At 39.5% G+C, this 21,375-nt stretch overlaps 1 protein-coding gene across 4 annotated transcripts in view; it reads right to left on the minus strand.

Annotated features, from left to right (window-relative positions):
- Positions 1 to 10,476: 10,476 nt before the first annotated feature.
- Positions 10,477 to 21,375, minus strand: part of HNF1B (HNF1 homeobox B) — an 89,942-nt gene continuing 79,043 nt past the window's right edge. For all 4 annotated transcript variants that reach the window (XM_031967567.1, XM_031967566.1, XM_031967565.1 and 1 more), the window contains 2 exons: positions 17,681 to 19,712; positions 10,477 to 10,666 (listed from right to left, as the gene is read on the minus strand). In XM_031967567.1, the coding sequence (XP_031823427.1) occupies positions 19,692 to 19,712 (21 nt within the window). In that variant the 3' untranslated portion in view covers positions 10,477 to 10,666; positions 17,681 to 19,691. The remainder of the gene's footprint in view (positions 10,667 to 17,680; positions 19,713 to 21,375) is intronic.

Genomic DNA, 21,375 nt, shown 5'->3' on the forward strand with positions numbered 1-21,375 from the left:
AAAAGGAGGACACAATTATATAGATACATGTATAGATACAGATACAATATAAATGTAAAATGAATAAGGCAAAGTAGTAAAATACAATCAAGTAGTAAAATATAATCAAGTAAATAACAAAATGAAATAACATTTATAAAGCTCTTAGTTCAGTGCCTGATACACCGAAGTGCCTAATAAATGTTAGTGATGATAATGATAATGATGTTGATGATAAAAATCTAAGGTCCTGACCTCATTTAGTATTCTGTGATATTGGAAGAGATTTTCAGGAGCTGTTGGTCTGAAGTCAAGAAGAACTGGTTTCAAATCTTGTCTCTATATGAAGTGGCTGTGTGACCCCGAATAACCAACCTAGATGTCCAAGTAGCTCTTCCTCCTCACAAGTGCTTTTTAAAAATAATAGCTGTTTATTTTTCAACATTCACCCTTGCAAAACTGTATTCCATATTTTTTCTCCCTCCCTTCCCACCTCCATCCTCTCGTAAACAGCAAGTAATTCAATATAGGTTTAACATGTACAATTATTCTACATTTCCACACTTATCATGCTGCACAAGAAAAATCAGATCAAAAAGAAAAAAAAATGAGAGCAAAAAAGCAAGAAAGCAAATAACAACAAGATGTGAGAATACTATGCTCACAACTTTTTTTTTTTTTACTTCCTTCATGGCTTGGCTCAAATCCCACCAAGAGCACCATATTTTTCTCAACCTTTTTATCTGCAGTGCTTAGCAAAGTGACTGACATCTAGAAGGTACTTAATAAATATTTGTTGGACTGAATGACAGCTTCTCATTGCCTCTATTATCTCTTTAAGCCGTATTTCAGAATAGATGCTGCCTTATATTGGTAAAGATAAGCCTCCCCACTAATGAAATCCCAAGTTTGCTCTAAAAGGAGAAACAAAAAGCTCTTTAGTTCCCTCTCCCCCAAAGGAAAATAGAACATGTAGCCCAGGAAAAGGGATACTAAATGGGAGTGAGAGGATTTGTATATGAATCACATTTCTGCTATTTGCTACTTATGAGATTTGTGTATACTGTGTACCTCAGTTTCCTCAACTGTAAAATGAAATCATTAGATTAGAATGTATTATCCGAAGATTTAGAAGCCATTGGGGCAACTTGACTATATCCAAAGAATTTTTCCTATCTATTGTTTCCCCTGAGGACCAAGAAGTAACCATTAGATTCTCAGATCTTTGGCTACCTTTCCAGGGGCCTGACATCCTAGGGATCCTGTAACCACTCAGCTTTGGGGAGACCCTTGAGATTTGTCCCCTTCCTTAAAATCCTCCCTAATTGTATTCCTGGGCTAGGAGGGCTGGCTACAAAACCTCTCTGTCAGCAGGAATTGGTTCTCAGATCCACTGGTCAAACAGACCTCCTGCCACAGTATCAGGGACACTTTCTTAAGAGATGGTTCAAAAGGGAAAGGGTTGTGATGTACTTCGTGCAAGCAAACAGACCCCTGCCTTTGAAGTCTTGGTGGGGTTTTGTTCAGGCTGCAGTTGGAGTTTGACTAAGAAAAACTGCCAGCCTCCCACAAGCCCACTTCTGTTTGTTAATGCCGCCTTGTTCGTTTGCTTGTGTTTGATGTTTGAAGCAGAAGAGGGTCACCCAGGGAGTCCTCTTATGGAGTGTCTTTCACTTCTAGCTGAGCTCTAGCTACTACCCGGGAGCTGAGCAGAGAGATGCAGTTCTAAAGCTGAAAAGGGATTCTCTTTTTACCAGGCCATTTACCATTGTAAATTTGTCTCCCCGAGCATATTTCCTTATCTGCAAGATGAGGTTATTACTAGCATCAGCTTCAAAGGGTGGTCATGAGGAGCAAATGTAAAGCATTTGAATGTCAAGCCCTCTGCTACCCTTCAAGCACTCAGAAATGTAAGCAGTTGATAGAATATATATTACTTTACCCTCAAAAGCAGGCTAAAATGAGTGTGCAGGACAAATTGGAAAATGGAAAAGAAGTCACAAGGTGCAAAGTGACCTTTGAGAACAGTCTGCCCCTCTCACTTTACATTTAAGGAAACTGAAGCTCAGGGAATTTAAGAGACATGCCCAATCTCAAACTGAAAATTACTGTGTATGGAGTGGAGGAGGGAAGCAGTGGAAGGATCTGAATTAAGTTTTTCTGACTCCAGAGCTGCAGCCCTTTCCAGTGGATCAGACTGCCTCTGTGTACTTTCATCCCATAAAGGCTGCTATTACCACACAGAGAGTTGAAAGTTTTTCAGCGCCATACATAAATGTGAATCCCCTTTATGATACAACAATAATGATGATGAAGATGATGATAATTATTAGTTAGCATTTATCTTTATATATTGTATTTTTAAATAGTCATAGCTTTTTGTTTTTCAAAATACATGCACAAATAATTTTCAACATTCACCCTTGCAAAAATTTGCATTCCCAAATTTTCTCCCTCTCTCCCTTCCCTAGACAGCAAGTAGTCCAATATAGGGTAAACATATACAATTCTGCTAAGCATATCGCCACGTTTATCAGGCAGCTAGCATTTACAAATCTCTTACTATATGCTAAGCATAAGCAGTCCCACAAATTTGGGGATCCCAAACAAACACTCATTCAGCTTTTTCATAAAGATGCCCAATGAAGGAAAATCCACTAACATTTGGGAAGCCTGTTCTGCTTTTGGGCAATTTTAATTGTAACAAGTTTTCCTTAACATCAAGCCTAAATCTGTCTTTTTTCAATGTCCTCCCATTGTTCTTAATTCTTCTCCTCAGGGGCTAAGGGGAACAAGCAGAATCCTTCTTTTACATGACAATCCTTCCTGTGCTTCAACATATATGTCTCCTCCCCACTCCCTGTCCCAATTCTTTTCCAAGCTCAACATCTCCAGGACTAGCCTTCAACCGGTCCTTCAGAGGAAATCAAATCAAGTTAACAAATTTATTAAGTATCTAGTATGTGCCAGGCACTTTGATAAGCACTGATGATACAAAGAAAGACCAAAGTCAGTCCCTGCCCTGGAGGAACTCCTAGCCTAATAAAAAGACATCATGCAAATGATTAGGTATAAACAAGCATTGTACAGAATAAACTGGAGAGAATCTCAGAGGAAACCCACAAGCCTTAATGGGGACTGGGGAAGCTTTTTTCAGAAGGTAGGCTTTTGGAAGGAAGCAGTCCCCCATCTCAGGTTCCCTTCTATTGATGAGCTCCCGTTTATCAATATCCATCCTGAAATAAGGCATCCTACAAGAAGAATTCTCTAGATGTGATCTGTTCTGCACAGAGTACAAATGGACCATTACCTTCCAGGTCCTGAATATGGACCTCTCTTATCATAGCCAATATTTCCATTATCATCTCTATTTTCATGGAAAAACAGGCTCAGAGAGATTGTACCTTGCCCAAAGTCCCACAGAAGCACGAGTTTGCAGAGCAGAGATGACAGCTCAGGCTTCCTGATTTTCAGTTCCCCAATCTTTCTGTTCTACTACCCTGCTCCCCATTCCTGTTTTATCATGATGAATTCCTAGTGGGCTGAGATATTAGAAGACCTTTAGCAGCATTTCAAGTGAGAGATGTTATTCATGTTATAAACTTCTTAGCAGCAGCTATACCTTGAAAATTCAACAGGAGCCTGGATCTTTGTCTCTATCTTTTTTTCTCTCTCATTCCCTATCTTTCTCTCTTTCTCTCTGATTCTGCCTGTCTACTGACCTTACCTTACCCATACCAAACAAACACATTTGTCTCTGTTTTTCTGTCTCTGTCTCATGACCTCACCCTAACCACATTAAACACACACCTCTCTCTCTGTCTCTGTCTCTATCTCTATCTCTGTCTCTCTCTTTCCCACCCACTCACCTCTTGTCCCCTACCAGTTTACCTTACAGAAAGTGTAGTTTGAGTTCAAGGTATAGGTTTTGAGAAGGATAACTCCATTCAGTTTTTCCTTAATATGACCTGGTGTACTCTCCTGCACTCCATTTTATTGTCTAGTGAGGTAGGGATCTTGTGGGTATTCAGTAAAGTAGGATGCTCCTAACACATGGGACTTGGGCAATTACCAGATCCTGGAGATTTCTGTTGCTTCCTTCATAAGATCATAGATCTAGACTTATAAGTCAATGAATCCAAAGTCCTAACCTTACAAATAAAGAAGCTGAGGCTTGGGCATATGACTTGCCTAAGAAAGTATTTTCCACATGACAAAGAACCTTTCTTCCGAACTCATGAAGCTGGCCACCATGTTTCTCCACACTACATCTCTATAACTTCATCTATAACATGAGGGAGCTGCATTCACTGGTCTCTAAGGTCTATTTCAGTCCCAAATCTGTGCTCCTATAAATCTACCTAAAGACCAATTGGTCACTTTTTAGTTGTCTGAAGCCCCAAATCCAATCCTTCTTTCTACTGTATCTCACTGTCCCCTGGAGGGATTATCCTGAGCTCCAGAGCACAGCAGTGCTTTGTCTCCGGTAATCCAGGTGCTGATGGAAGCATTGGGATTGGAAGTCAGGTTCTTCACTGCAAAGTCAGCCTTTTGTCTATTTATTGCTTTTATTCCTCTGAAGAGGGCTTCTTAAACTGAAGTCCATTCCCCACCCTACCCCCAGTGGCTCTATGGATAGCTTTCAGGGAGTCACATCTTCATTTTGACTAGCTTCTATAATCCTGTGAATTTGATTACATTGATTTTATGTTGATTTAATTTTGGATTTAAAAACATAATTCTGAAGATCGGTCCCTAGGTTTTACCAGATTGATGTCAAAGGGACTTGAAAAACTGGTCTCAACGTAGTTGTCATCTGTGGTCAGGAACCATTGCTCCAGCCTTGCATCTCATATATTTCACAGGATCCAAGAGATCTGAGCTGTTCCTTGAGCAGACTAGATAACACCAACAGAGAAGAGGAACTAACCTCAATATCCAGTTAGTCCAATTTGTTCCTAACTGGAAATCTCCTCTACAAAATGCTTAACAAATGTCTACCCAGTGTCCTCCTAAGGTAGCACACTATACAGCTCTAGTGGCTAGTAATTCCATCCTCTGGATGAACCTCACCAATGGGATAAGTAATATTGCACTACTAACTTAGGATGCTCAATTTTACACACTTATCCCCACCTGGTTCAAATAGATATCACATTCCTCCTTCCCCACTCCCAAGCCTAAGTCTTTCCCCTCCCCCTTCCAGTCTTTGGCCCCCCAGTGCCTTAGCAAGTTGCAATTCAAAAAAGAGCTTGTTTAAGATAAGTCCTTGAAATCCAGAGTTATAAATTCTCCCCAGGACCGGCTGCCCCTATCTCTGGGCTAATGCCCTGGTGCCGAGAGAAGGCTCACCTAGATGTGACCCATCCCCATACACTCTCTGCAGTTCCCAGATCTTCTTCTGCAAACACTAGACAATGGCTGAATGGGAGGTACCTGTCTCAGCAGGTGTCAGCTGGACTGCACTTTCCTGAAGGGTGAGGAGGAGGTCAGTCTTCTGGCCCACCCACTTTGGGCATTCCTGTGATTGCATAATCCCATTTCCAAAGGGTCTCCTCCTGACACACATACACACCCTCCTCTACCCTTGTCTCCTTTTGTTGGCTTCGGCCTCAGGAGGTCTCCTTCTATTCACCTCAGAGACTAGAGGTAGGATATTCCACCTTGATTTAACTTTGAAGTCAGCCAGCTGAAAACCAGACCACATCTGTACCACCTGGAAATAACATGGATTTTTTTCTTCTCTTTTTCCTTTTCCTCCTTCCCCCTCCTATTATTCTCCTCTTCCTCCTTCACTTCCTTTTCTGTTCTCTTCCTCTCCTTTCTCTCCTCTAACACCCTCCTCCTTCTCCTTCTCTTGCTACCCTGCCATGCACACACACACACACACACACACACACACACACACCCCTCAGAATGTAAGCTTCTTGAGGACAAGGAATATTTTTGCCTTTTTTTTTTTTTTTTTTTGGTATCCTCAGGGCTTACACAATACCTAGGACATAGTTATAGTTTGAATTGACTTCTCTTCCTTCTCATTCTCCTCTTATTCTTTGCTCCCTTTCTCTTTCATATTCCTTTACTTTTTAAAACATGGACCTCAGTCTTTTCACTTATTGAATGGGAATGCAATTTTACACACTTCATCCCAACCTGATTCAAATAGATATCACATTCCTCCTTCCCCACTTCCAAGATTCAGTTTTATCTCTCCCTTGAGAAGATTATGCTTAACCAACTACTCCTGGAAATGATAAAAACAAAATATCTATCTACCTACCATATACATACATATTTGCGTTCTCATCTAACAATTTCCCCTAAAAATCTTACGTCACTATAAATACCAATAGTACACATTTATATGATACTTTAAAGTTTATATAGTTCTTTCCTTACAACAATACTATAAAATATAGACAATGTAACTATTATCATCTCCATTTTGCAGAGGAGAAAATTCAGAGATTAAGTGATTTGGTTGAAGTTGTGAAGTTAGTATAAATTTCAGAAGCAAGACTTGAACTCAGATTCAAAGCTTTCCTTTGTGGCATCTAGCACCACTGAGGCAGACAAAGCCACAGAATGTCCCAGTCTGAAGATGTATGTCTTATTCTGCATCCCTAGTCCATTCCTTCATTCTTAGGAGGCAGAAAACATACTTTTATCATCGGTCATCTGGAGTCCTTATTGATCACTACATTGACTAAAATTCTTAAGTTTTTCAAAGTTTTTTTTTCTTTCTAATTCTGTAATTAAAGCATAAATGATTTTTCTGACTTTTCTCATTAACTCTGTATCTCCTCTATGTTTACACCAGGTGTGCCTATTCCATGCTTGCCACTCCCCTTCTTCACTCATACTTCTTAGAATTCCTAGCTGCTTTCAAGTCTCAGCTCAAGTGACATTTCCTAGGAAAGACCTTTCCTGGTTCCTGAATTGTTAGGGCCTCCTAAACCACTTTGTATATGCTTTATATTTACTTATTTGCAAAGATAACATTCCCCCAAGAGGACATAAGCTTTTTGACCTAGCACACAGTCTGACATGTATTGTTGAATTATCTAATTTTACTTTCTCCCAGATACACTTGATAATAATAATATCAATGTCCAGCCTTTCTTTGCTATGAAATCTCCAGTGAGGGAAAATGTATACTCTATGTATACATTTCCTTAATTCCTTAATTCATTTCCGTTTGATGAGTTGAGGAGAAAGTTGCTATTTTCTGCTTCCTTGAACAGTTTTGAAGTTCTGAGTATAAGTGAGAAGGATTAACTCTTCAACAGACTCTGTTCCAGATAGAACTCTTGTTGTTGATGTAGTAGTGGTTGTTGTTCTGTCCTTCATCCATCCCATTATCATGAGGGTGATGTTTTGACTTGTGTGGGGCAGAACTGTGTTAACTTCATTCTCTCTTCTAGAGTCATAATATGACTCTTAATCCATTCCCCTCACACTCACTCTCTTTGCAATATTAATTGTAGCTTTTGGTAACTGTGCATTTCAAACTTTAATCCTTTTTATGAATCTTTTATCTCAGCCATGTGATATTCCCTCTGCTGGTTCAGATGGTCCAGGAGGTCATACTGAAACCCAATCAATATCTGATTATTAAATTTTCACTATAAGCACTTACACTTCAGAAATTGACAAATAGTACAAGTCAGGTTGAATATATTGCTTAAATGGTTGCTTAAACTTAAGCGATGAAGAAAATATTAAGAATGAAGATTAAACTTAAAAACTATGATGATTGGACATTTATAACCTGTATCAAATTGTTTATTATCTAAGGGAGAAGGAAGATGAAGGAGGAAGAGAGAGAATTTTTGGAACTCAAAAAAATTTTAAGTGACTGTTCAGGGGCAAATAGATGCACAGTGGATAGAGCACTGGCCCTGGAGTCAGGAGAACCCAAGTTCAAATGCAGCCTCAGACACTCATTAGCTATGTGATCCTGGGCAAGTCATTTAAACCCAATTGTCTGATGCCAGTCCACCCCCCTCCCCATGCAAAAAAAAGTCAAAAATTGTCTTTAAATGTAACTAGATGGGGAAATGGCTGAATAAGTTATGGCATATGAATGTAATGGAACATTATTGTTCTATAATAGCAGGATGATTTCAGAAAAGCCTGGAGAGATTTACATGAACTGATGCTAAGTGAAGTGAGCAGAACCAAGAGATCATTATACATGGCAACAAGATTATGTGATGATCAGCTGTGATATTTGGTTCATTTCAACAGCGAAGTAATTCAGGCCAATTCCTATGGACTTGTGATGGATAGAACCATCTGCATCCAGAGAGAGGACTATGGAGACTGAATGTGGACCATAACATAGTATTTTCACCTTTTTTGTTGTTTTTGTTTGCTTGCTTGTTTTTTTCCTCATTTTTTTCCTTTTTGATCTGATTTTCTGCACAGCATGATAAATATGGAAATATATTTAGATGAAAAAATAAATAAAAGAAATAGAAAACCTTAATAAATGTAAGCTGTAGGAAAATAAAATATACATTTAAAATAAATAAATAATAAAAGTGTGCTATGGGTATATTTTTCCTGGAGAACCTGTTGTTAAATATCTATCAGAATGTCACTAAAATAATTTATGTTTTCCAATATTTTTTCCAATCTTTTAATTGTTTTCTATTTTTAAAATTGTTTCTGGAATTCACTACTCTCAGTCTGGACCAATTTAGTTTTCAAAGAATCTGTTATTTGAATAAAGTTTTGCATCTTGTGTAATAAATTATTTATTCTCCTAATTCTTTCCTGTGGAGCCCTGATTTCACTTATATTGTTATTTTTAAACTCTTGCTTCTTTTCTTCCAGGAATTCCAATAGAAACCATGGCATATAGACGACTTTCTTTGAGGCTTTGCTTTGTAGATTTTGTTGAGTTATTGTCATCTTCTAGATTTGTGTCTCAATTCTCTCTGGTTCCATAACAATTTTTAATTCACAATGTTTTCTTATCTTTACTCATTTTTTTCTAACCCTGCTTCCTGAATGAAGATTTTGTACAGTTTTGGAAGGAATGGTGAACCTTATTCAGGCTGGAAGTGAGGTTGATGACTTTGCATAGCCTAGCTTCACTTCAATCCAACTCACTTGTAAGTCAAGACATTACTCTCCTGATGTCATTGATCATCTTTGAGAACAAAGGACACACAACAATCTGTGAGTAGTTGTAGCTGCTCCACTGGGCACCCAACTGGCTAGTTCCCATTGAGCAACAATGTTATTTTCTTCCTCCCACCTTTCTTTCCTCCCTCCCTTCCTTCCTCCTTCCTCCCTCCCTTCCTTCCTCCTTCCTCCCTCCTTTCCTTTCTCCTTCCTCCTTCCCTTCCTTTCTTCCTTCTTTTTCTTCCTTCCTTCCCTTCTTTCTTCCCTTCTTCCTTCTCTTTCTTCCTTTCTTACTTCTCTCCTTCCTTCCTTCCTTCTATTAGGCTGTACCTTCCTATAAAGGTCAATGACAGTGTGGTCTGATGCAGGACAAATTGTTGCCCTCCTGGTTTCGGGCTCCCAAACCCCAGTTCTGGGTCCCAGTAGCTCAACTAAGGGTTCTAGGCATCTTTGGCTAACACTGATGCAGGTCTCCATATCTTTCCCTTGATATAACACTTTGCTTCAAGTTCTGGGCTTGTCCTTGGTCACCACACTGTAAGATATCTGAAAACTATAGCAGCTATGTGACGTAGACAAGGTCAGTCTCAAATACTTACTACTTGTATGACCATGGGCAAGTCACTTAACTTCTGATTGCCTCAGTTTCTTCATCTATAAAAAGGGAATAACAATAACACCATTTTCCTAGAGTAGCTAAGAGGATCAAATGAGATAATTAAGTATCAATCCCTTTAGTATGGTACCTGGTATGTTTTAAATGCTATATAAATCTCAGTTGTTATAATGATGTTGGTGATATCACTTTGGGGCTGGCTTTTCTGTCTGGAACACTTCCCTAGTGGCTAAAAGTTTCTGATTCTTTTTATGTGAAGCTGGGTTGGAAAAATATATTTACTCTATGTTCTCCTTGTACTTCTTGATCATTTCTTTGTCTGGTGCTCAAAGAAAACAACACACATAAGTTCACACACATGCATCCACATACGTGTACATACCTGCACACATACAACATACAATACAAACACACAACATACATACATACAAATTCACACAAGCATAAATACACTCACCACACAATACACACATAAGCACATGCACATACACAGATAACAGACACATACATATGCACATATACACATCAACTCATGTACACACTCATATATACATATCCCTTTCAAGTAGAGTGGTGAGATAATTCAACCATTCTAATTCTTCTTACTCTGCCATCTAAAAATGAATCTTCTCAAGAGGTAGGGTCCCCCATAACTAAACTTAAATCCCAATGCTTCATGGATCCAAAAGATCCTTTTGTGAAAGAAAGAGAGGACAGTCATCACAGCCCCGCAGCCTTGCCATAGTCGTAAATGTATTGTTTATTATTTATTCGTTTAAGGACATATTGTCTTTTCTTGAGAGCAGTTGATTTTGGCTTTGTAACAATGTTTAACTTGATATTGGTATATAGTAGGTGCTTAATTGTTTCTGCAATCTCTTCTGTATGGTTGTGGGCAGTGGTATGTATGCTGGTAAATGTTTAACAATCATCTCTCTGAAAAAGAAAAAAAATATTCACAACACACTTTTAAACTTAATTTGCATTAGTAACATTTTATCCATTACTTTCTTAAGTCTAAGCAATCAACAACGAAGCATATGCCAATTTCTGAGATGTAAATGATCACACTGAAAATTTAACAATCAGCTCTTGAGAGTTAGTTTGATCTGATTCCAATACTCCTGTTCATGGGACTGTGGTGCTTATGGATATTCAGCTTACCTTATTTTTTGTCCTTATTCATGCAACATTAAGACCATGGAGTCACTTCCAAACCTAAGATGTCTGCTAACCCTTCTCCAAGTGAGGGAAGAATGTATTTATTCTTTTTGAGGCAAAGATCCCCATAGAAAGTGACCTTGCCATGTTGTGTAACCAGGAACTTGGATTGCTGCTGATGTAAACAAGTACCAGAAGCATGAATGTTCCTTCAAGGAGCCTATTTTTCTTTCCTTTTTTTTTTCATTCCCAGAGGTGTTTCTGGTGAATGGTCCATGCTCCGTAAAGCAATTTCCTGCCTTCTAAACTACTGCCCAGCAAACCACATCTCCTATCTGTGGCAGTTCAGCTCTGGCTCGTAAAACAATTCCTGCAAGCCAATCAGAGACAGATTAAAAGTCCTTGAGAAACAGGAAAATTACCCTCCACTGACAAACATAATGACACTTGGGAAGAGAGGGAACTCGTCGGTTTCAGACTACAAATATCACATGCTCTGCCCTGCCCCTTACTCATCTGGAGCATGGGGCCCTGCACATTGGAATTTTATGTTCAGTTCCAGTGACATCTGGATTGGGAAGTGACTCGTCCGTCACCTAGACCTGAGGGTCCTGAGACCTAGAGACCAAATATCATTATGTCTCAACATGATTTATGGAATGGTTTTAGAAGAACAATCAATGAGCCAGAGCATGGGCTCTGGAAACACATTGGAAAGTGTTTGGTTTTAAATAAAACTGGAAACATTCATTCATTTATTGATTGATTCGAGAATACTGAACCTGAAGTTAAGAAGTTTCTAGCCTCAGAAACTGAGTAACCTTGGAAAAGTCACTTGGCAGTTACCTGCCCCAGTTTCCTCAATTGTAAAATGCTGATAATGAATATCATTATCACCTACCTACCTGAGTTGTTGTGAGGATCAAATGAGAGAATATTTGTAAAGTGTTTAGCACAGTTCCTGGCATATAGTAGGTGCTATATAAATTCAAGCTATTATTTTTTTATTGTCCAACCACCTCTTGAATGACTTCTAAGAATGGAAAAGAATTCTCCTTGCTTATGACATTTTCTATCTCTAGAAAACTTTTGGAAGTCTTGTCTTTGTTAGAGTAACTCTTGGGCACATTTGTAGAGTGACCACTTCTGTGCTGGTTAGAAAACTAAAGAATCAGTGGTTCTCTTGCTTATAGATACACTTAAATTCTTTTAGTGCATAAGAGAGGGATGGTTATCAGTATACTCAGTGAGACAAACAACAAAAGCCAATAGAATATGCTAGGTGAAAATTAAGTCTATCCTTTTGACCCAAAATAAAGCCCTAACCCAAGTTAGTATCTGATCTGAAGTTAGAAAATCCCTTTTAAGATCTGGTAAATTTTTCATTGTTAGGCTGTGGTCCCTAAAAAACTCTTTCATGGATTTCACCTAATAAAATTTTACAGAAGTTGTGAGGACAATTTACTCTCCACCATCCTTAATTCCCATAATACTCCTTAATTTGTTTACAAATAAACTTAGGAAAAAGAAGAAAAAAGCTAGGTGAAGCCAGTTCTTTTTTATATCTGTGAGCAACAAAATCACTAAGTTTTCAGCATTCTGGTGCTGGTTCCTATATGCTATGAATCATTTGAGCACAAATATGTTTATTCCTGTTTTGTAGTTTCTCTGAGACATTGCTTTTAATAACAGCAGGTCCCATAATGAACAAGAAGCCCACAGCCCTCTTTTTGTTATTTATTGTATGTTTTCTGGATGTGTCTATCTCATAACAAATAAAACAATGAGAATGTTTTTTGAGAAAGCAAAATTGGGCTTTGCACAAAAACAAATAAAAAGAAAGGGAAAATCAGCTTGTTCATCATCTGGATTGAGTGGAAGTTATGAAGTTATACAAGCACAATAAAGAAGGGCAAGAGACAGAAAGAAATCCTGAAACTTGAAGTTCCAGGTCAAGGCTTGTCAGAGAAGCACTCACCAGCCAGATCATTCAAAGGAAGAATCTGGTTTGGAGATAAGTGTGAAAAGGTTACCATATTAAAGGCAGTGGAATAGAGTAAAAACAGACCTGGCTCTGGGAGGCAGAGGACCTGAATTCAAAATCTACCCTGACCTTTTTTTCCCTCTCCAGGCCTTATTTCTTCATCTGTAAAATAATGAGGTCATAATAGATGGTTTCTGAGATTTCTGCAAACCCTTAAGTCTATGATCCTATGAATCCCACCTCTGATAACCAGAAAGCCCTGTACTCCCATTAATAGATAGAATTATGACATTTGGAAAGGAAAATATAATTCTGATGAAGAGGTACAGAAAGGGTTAGCATGGCCTCTTCCTTTTCTTCTATCCACCTCCAGGCTCTTTTCATTCCCCTCTTTTCTCTTTCTTCCCTCTCCTCCCTCCTCTCTCCATTTTTCTTTCAGCATCTTCCTACCTCCAAAAAAAAAAATAATGCTGGCTTGGGATCAGGCATTATAAAATTATATGCCCTCAAAATTAAAAACAAAGTATTACTTTTAATACCTTCAAGGAAAAAAGTTCTAAATTTCAAAATCCAAAAGTTTGGATAACACCATTTTACCATTGTAGGGGATATTTATATAAAGAATCTTTTTTCACCAGATAACTTTCTAAAACTAAGAGATACACAGTCCTCTTATGACAAACCAATGACAATGTTTCTGTAAACAAATGCGTGTCACATAAAACTCTTACAATAACTCGGGGTCCTTTTATTTATTTGAAAATATAAAAATTAAATTGACTTTGATTTTCTCTCATTCCTTCTTTTCCTAGCTATTTGGATATAATTTTGGGGAAAAAATCAAATTCTAGAGAAAGATCATCCTTTTCTAATAATTAGGTTCTTCCAGGGACAAGTTAAAATTGAGCCAGAAAGTAAAATTGAGCCAGAAAGCAAAAGGCACATGGCAGATATGAGAAGCCCCTGCATATTATAAATAAAGAATTATGAAGAAGAAGAATAAATGATGCCATCCATGGAATGCACAAGTAGACAAAGAGTTTGGGAAAAAAAAAAAAACAGGGATGGCTGATGGACATTTTCTAGTTGCCTTTGGTATTCTGGATGTCCCACAACGTCCACAGCATCCTAGCTGGCTCCCTCTGCAGGGAACCCAAGGGAGTGAATGAACAAGAGTTAATGCAGGCTAAGCAGGTTTGTGATCTATTGCTGGAAGTGATATCTCCATGGGTGAACTTATAGACTTGTTGGAGTATTTGGAAAGTCTGGATTGGCATAGTAATTTCTATATGGACATATGTGATATGTCCACAAAGGACATACCAACCTAAGAGATTTTTTTGAGCAGATTTTGGATTCCAGCTCCTTGCTGGTCTATTTTCTTCCTCAGTATCATCCTCCCAGAAGGCTATGTAGCAAGGCTGCCTTTTGGAATCTGGAATAGCATTCACTAGCATTAAGAGTGCCTATGACCTGTATTGTGTCTAGATAGTATAGGCTGCTGGCATAAACACACACACACACACACACACACACAATCAAAGAGCTTTGATATTTCATTTAATTCTGTCTTCCCTACTTTTAATTTATTCTGTCTTTTAGAAAACTTTATGCAATAGATAGAGCTATGTTTTATACACACCCAGTGAACACAAAGACTCATTTGATTGTGTGCAAACAGTTCTCTACCTAAAATATAGGAACCTGTATTTAATGACCACTGTCATTTTGGTATCCACTCAGCAGAGCTAACTTCTTGCTTTTGCTTAGGTTATATGTTGTGCTTCCCCCCCCCCCCCCCACTAAAAAATATTATGGATTCTCATGAAAGTTTGACATGGTTGAGAATTAAAAACCAATTAGGGAAATAACATAGACTGCAGTACAAAATATATTTCCAGTGCACAAGGAATATAAGAATCAGGGTCAGTGATTTTATTCCCTGGAACAAACCAGGATTGATGTCTTTTTGGAATAATTTCTGATCTGCAGAGGCCTCAATGACCTCTAATATTTCTTTTAATAGACATTGGACACCAGTCTCTATTGACATGTTCTCTTGCCTCTTGTCTCCTTTCAAGAAGGAGAATAGTGCTTCTCTGAGACCTTCTTAAGAACTTCTGCTCTTCCATGTGTGAGTTTATATAATCACATGGCCATCATTTCATTTTGGGTTTGTTTTTGCTTTTTTACCCCTTAGTACAAGTTTAAGGCACTTGGCCATTAGGCAATTCTTTCCCTTTCTTACTTGATCTTTGTCCCCCACTCCTAATCTCTCTTTTATCCATCTTACTAGGATGAAATGAAATCACATGATCTGCTGAGCACTGTACCAATAAATAGGATTATCTTTTTGATAGGTTGGGACAGTTTTGAAAGCATCACTATTAGAAGCAGCAAAACCACTTGATTCAAGAGTCCAAAGAGAAAAGCTTAATTTCTGCTTCATGATGCTAGGCAATTCACTGTTTGACTCTGGGCCTGTTTCCTTATCTTTAAAATAAAAGGGCCAGACGAGATGACTTTCTGCACTTTGCACGTACGTACACACACACACACACACACACACCTCCCCACTCTCCACTTCCCAAGTTTCCTACCAGCTCTAAATTTCCATGTTCAATGACACAAAATTGCCAGTCAAGAAACACAAAAGAAAACTATTTGGATAATATGTATCTTGTTTACACAGTTCCTGCAGGCCTGCCCACTGAGGAACTCAACCACAGAATGGTTCAAATTGGTTCTCTACATCCTAGAATCTGAAACAAAGAGAAATGGCTCCCAATTATCTATGCTAATGGAAGATAAAATCCAATAAGCCTCTCTATTTGACTTTGGAATGTATTATATGATTTTTTTTAAAAGCTGATTTACTTTCCTGATTCTGGTTGGCGCCCTCTGATATTCAAATGAGTCAGCAGCATTCTCTAAGATTACAGACAATGGCAGGAGTGGTAGTCAGTACAGGCTGTGGCAGGGAGGGGTTAGGAGGCCAGGGAAAAATCAGCCTGAGCTTTAAAATTGTCCCAGACTATCCACCTGGAGGATCAGCAACATGGAGATAAGTGAAGGCTGACACTGCTGTTTTCATAAGCATATCAGGGAGAGCTCTGCTCTCTCTACTCTTAGGACTTGGAGCCATCCCTCCTCCTATTACCTATAACTTGAAGTGAGAAAATGTCTTTTGCGGGGCTTTGTCATTTTTCCTCTCAATGTTTCCCTGTCAATTTCCTTCTCTCAATTTCCTCATCAGTTTCTCTCTCGCCATGTCTCTTGTCATTTTTCTTCTCTCCATTTTCTCATCAGTTTCCATTTCCTCATCAATTTTCTTCTATTTTCTTGTCAGTTTCCTTCTCTCCATTTCCTCATTAGTTTCTATTTCCCTGTCAGTTTCCTTCTCTCCGTTTCCTCATTAGTTTCTATTTCCCTGTCAGTTTCTTTCTCTCCATTTCATCACCACTTTCCTTCTCTCCATTTCTCTGCAGTTTCTTCCCTTCCATTTTCTCATTAGTTTTCTCCTCTCTCATTTCCTGGTTTAAATTGAGTCTTAGCCAATGAGTCACAAGACCTAGGTTCAGATATCAGATGCTCTGCCACTTACTACCTGTGTGACCTTGGGCAAAACACTCAGCTTCTCTGAGTCTTGGTTACCTTATCTATAAAATGAGGGTGGCTGGACTAGATGACATTAAAGGTCCCTCCTACCTCTATGGTTGTCTTTTCAATAAGCTTATGAAATGTTGGAATTCCTTCCCTACTTTCAACAAGATGAATGGCTGACCTTGTTCAGAAACCAGGAGTCCCAGGAAAGGGGTATGAAAGTAACGAGGGGAGCCCCGAAACATGTTGGAAGGAAGGTAGGCAGAGCATAATAGAAAACAGCTCCCCAGTCCCAGTAAAAGAGGATGTTCTTTTGATGTTTAGGTGATACCTGGGATATTCCCATCAGGTAATAAAAGTTGTTCAGGTTTCCTTCCCCTGGAGGCACATACAATTGTACACAGGTAAAAATCAACAAAGTAAATAGTTGCCATTCTAAAAATGAAGTAGTTCTGATCTCAGGGTTACCTCCCAAAAGCTGGGAAGCTGGTTGTGTCTTTGGATAGATTTAGAGGCAGAAAGGACCTTAAAGGTCATTAAGTCCAACCACCAAAATTTAAAGATGAAGAAACTGATGCTTAAAAATTAAGGAACGTAATCAAAGTTGCTCAATGTCAGCAGAGTTAGACCTGAGTGTCAAAAATCTGGAGCCAAAAGGAACTTCAGAAACCACCATCTAGTCCAACCTTCCCATTTAACAAATAAGAAAATTGAGGCTAAACAGTTAAATGACTTCTCCAAGATTTGTAAGTTTCAGAGGTTTATGGGAATCTGATTCTAGTGCCAATGATCTTTCCACTGTAAGATGATTCTTTAAGTACCCCTTATGTGCCAGGACACTGTAAAGCACAATGTGTCACCATGAGTCACATATGTAGGTCACAGTGGATAGATAGCCAGGACAACCTAGATTCAAGTCCTTCTTTTAAAATATATTGGCTATGTGATACCTGACATATCCCTTAACCTCTCTCTCCAGGAATTCCCTACGTGGTGACAGGGACAGAAGGCCAACAAACTATTTGTTCCCTAAGGATTGGGCTGTATATATGCTCAGAGGTATTGGTAAATATTTCACTTTGCCTATAATGTCCATAAAAGCAGCCTCTGTTCTCAACATGCAGAAGTTATCAATGCAAATTATCATGTGAACTGTGCATTACAGATAGAAAAAAAAAAAAAAAAAACTCAGTAAGAGAGACCTGTTTCATCATCTTTCTCCATAGTCATTGGCCCTGGATTATCTGTGGAGCTAAGTCTCCTGATGGTGGAATATCAAGGCTTGCCCCTCTCTTTCTCAAGTTGTCTCTTGATCTGTTTGCTGTATGTTAGCATTCCCACCAGGAAAGGCTCAAAGAAAGGACAAGAAATACAAATAAACTTTTCATTATCCTAGGAAAAACTTTTGATAGGCTGGTTGACAAGGTGTTGGAGCAAATGGTTCAGATGAAGTTTTCCAGTCCCCTATGGAATCATATCTAGACCCAAAAAGGACCAGCTAAAAATCCTCATTTTATGGATGAGGAAACTTAGACCCAGGGAAATTTTAACAACCTGTAAAAAGTTTTCCAGTTAGTGTGGGTGGCAAGATTTGAATCTAGATCTCTAGAACCACTGTTCTTTCCACCATCCCAAACTGGCTTATGGGTTTGGTTTGGTTTTCCTAAGTTCCTATAAAGCAAAATCTCTAAAGTTGGTTCGATTTGCTTTGGAAGTGCCCTGGCTTATTTCCTGCCCTCCACTTGTGTGACTGTCCCTGGAACAGGAGAAAGGAATAAGCTTAGGCACCTCTGTGAGGGACTCTTGGCAATGGCTCATTACCCTGGCCAGACCCCCCTCGAAGCTTCTGAGCTCTACTGTGGGAACAAAATCTTCATTAACAGTAAGGCCAGTGACTAAGACAATGTAAACATGACTTGGAGGGCCCCATACCTAGAGACTGAATAACACAGGGAACCTGGCCTTCCTCCCACTCCCACCCTCTACAGCTCCATGTGGCACACCAATGAACTCAAATCCATGATTCTGAAATTCCCCAGTAGAGATCAGAGCAGGAAAACAGGAAGAAGAAACTAGGTACTGAATGGCATAAGGAGGAAGGAGCGTCAAGGTCATAACTGGAAGCTCTTTGGGCAAGGAATCATTAAGATAAAATGTTTTAATGGGAGACTTTGAAAGGTCAGCTTTTGCTTTTGAGATCCAACATCCAGTTCCTCTCCACCCTTCTGTTTCTTGAGGTTCCTGGCCCAAATCCCCAATCCCTGCCAGGAGCTGCGTTTTTGTACTCTGACCCTAGGCCCAGCCCTCCCTGGGACCTGGGTATGTGACTTCCAATCAGGTGACTTGTCACCTGCAGCCTTACAAAGAATCATTCAATCACCAGTCTTAGCTCTGGGGGATCAAAGGGAGGGAAGAGGGTAAGTTCTCTAGAATGTCTTGGCACCCCTAAATCCAGGTTTGGGCTATTTTCTGATGGGAGTGATTTTTTTTAAAACCTTGGTTCTGACCTTAAAAAAAAATTAAAATACCATCTAGTATTATGTACAGAGAAAGGTGTAGGGGGAGGGGGAACTTTAAGGGAATTGCACTTGATTACAGTGGTTTATAGTTTACAACCATTGGACACATTTACTTCTTTAAAAGAAATCTTGGAATCATTTGGGGGTGCGGTGGGGAGAGGGAGTCTGCCGATATTTACACTGTGTTTGGCTCAGTTCAACGCACATGTTTCCTCATCTTGAGACTTCAGTAACAGATTCAAGTTTTTGTTTTTGTTTTTCCGTCAGTTTGTTCAATGAAGGACCATAACTTAAAAGGCAACGGAGAAATCCATCTTCCTCTTCTGTGGCTCTGAGCAAGCAGCTTTTCCTGCCTTGTTCCTCTTTCCTCATTGCTAGAATGCATGTGAATACTTAGCATCTTTGTGATGCATGAACTCAATACTGCAGGGAAATCCCAGCTGCTGGCACGGGATAGTCTCTGGTCAGAGCCCCGACCCCTGTGCTCTCCCCAAATCCTCCACATCAAGGGATCGGGTGGCTGAGCCACAGGCCAAGCCCTGGAAGGAGGAAGAGAGAGAAATCGGTCCGTGAGGCGTTGCCCATCAGCTTCCTGTGCTTCTCGATAACAACTGCCCTGATGCCATGGTTAGCTGGGTAATGGTGTGGAAATAGGGTCCTTGTTGATATGCACAGAAAATGTGAAGTCTGAGCATCACCAGGCTTGCAGAGGACACTGGAGAGAGAAGAAAGAAGAAATTAAATCAACAAGGGGCATGGATCCTTTCAGAGCAAGATTTTCCAATGTGCTCTTGGAAAACTATCCATTTATTCCTAGGATCATAGCTTTAGAGCTAGAAGAAATCCCGGGAGCCAGTTGGCCCAATGCCCTCCTTTATACAGATGTGAAAATTGAGGCTGGGGATTAAGTTATTTGTTCAAAGTTACACAAGGACTAAACATCAGAAAAGGAATTTGAACCCAGAACTTCTATTCACAAACATTTATCAAGTGCCTATCACATGCCAGATTTCCTTAGAACAGCTATAGAATCAGTGACAGGGATGTTGTGAGAAACTGTGAGAAAATAAATTGTGGAATATGATTTACAAGGCAGAGTGGGGAGAGAGACATCCTCGAAGACAGGAAATTCTTATATCAAATCCTGCCACTGCTGATCTACGTGCCCAAGAGTGACCCTGGGCAATTGTTCTTTAGACAGTTCTAGAAGGCTGTGAGTTACAGAAAAGATGCTGGCGTACGCTGATAGGTTCCACCCTCTGGGAACTCAAACCCAGTACCTCTGCCTATGTGTTAGATGTTAGAGATTAAAACAAACAGCAGTTCCTGTCCTCAGGGAGCTTACTTTATATTAAACTCAATCAACCAACAAATATTTCCAGATGACCTACCATGTATGCACACCTGGCTTCTGGGAAGCAAGGGGACAAGATGAAAATACAAGAGCCAGCCAGCTCTCTTGGCCATTTTTAGGTAGGGACTTTGGTTGATAAACACTATAAAATACTCATCATCCAATTGTGCTTTTTACTCTGAGATTTAGCTTCTTTTTCATGTATAGGATGTGCTCGGTGCTTAAGGGGTTCAGGGTTAGGGCTGAGTATGGGGCAGGTCTCATCCCTGAAGGTTGGCCCATAGTAGGACTGGCAGTTCTTCTTCTTACCCTGTTCCTATTTCAGTTTTGCCCCAGCCCTTTCTGGTAGCCTCAGCATAGTCACAAGAGAGGCCCCCTTAAGGCCAGTCAACCTTGAACAAAATTTTTTTGAAGTCAATAGGGAAGGGTCAAGCAGGGAGGATGTGCCTTCTGCGATTCTTGATGCCTTGTTAGCAATGAAAGGGTGAGGAATCCCTTTGTAGAGATCAGAACCATGGATGATAATCACCATCAAACCATCTCTGATATTGCCCTGGAAGTTGGGGCCTCCACTGCCCAGAGAAGGACCATATTAGATTTTAGATCAGGGAATCCCCTCTCCTTCCCTTCTCTTTGTTCTTCATCCTTCTCTTTGCTTCCCTCAGTCTTCACAAAAGCAACTTAGTACAGTGCATAGTTAGCTGACCTCAGAGCCAGGAAGACCCAGATTCAAGTCCTACCAATGATACATGCTGACTGTGTGACCCTGGATGGATCAATTACTTCTAAGTGTAAATACAGAGCAAATACTATTTGCATTGGTAGAGGGAGTTTCCTCACTGGGACTTCCCTCCACATATAAAAAGATTGTGAGTCTATTTCCATCTCCACTTTTCAACTTGTACTTCTCCTAAAGGCACTATTTGACTTGAGACCTTTTTTCTCAAGAATTCATAGAACTAATACTAAGTGAAATAAGAAGCAAAAAAACTTTATACACAGCAACAATAAATTGTATGAAGAT

The sequence above is a fragment of the Sarcophilus harrisii genome, chromosome 4 (assembly GCF_902635505.1).
Source record: "Sarcophilus harrisii chromosome 4, mSarHar1.11, whole genome shotgun sequence".
Taxonomy (NCBI): Eukaryota; Metazoa; Chordata; class Mammalia; order Dasyuromorphia; family Dasyuridae; genus Sarcophilus; species Sarcophilus harrisii.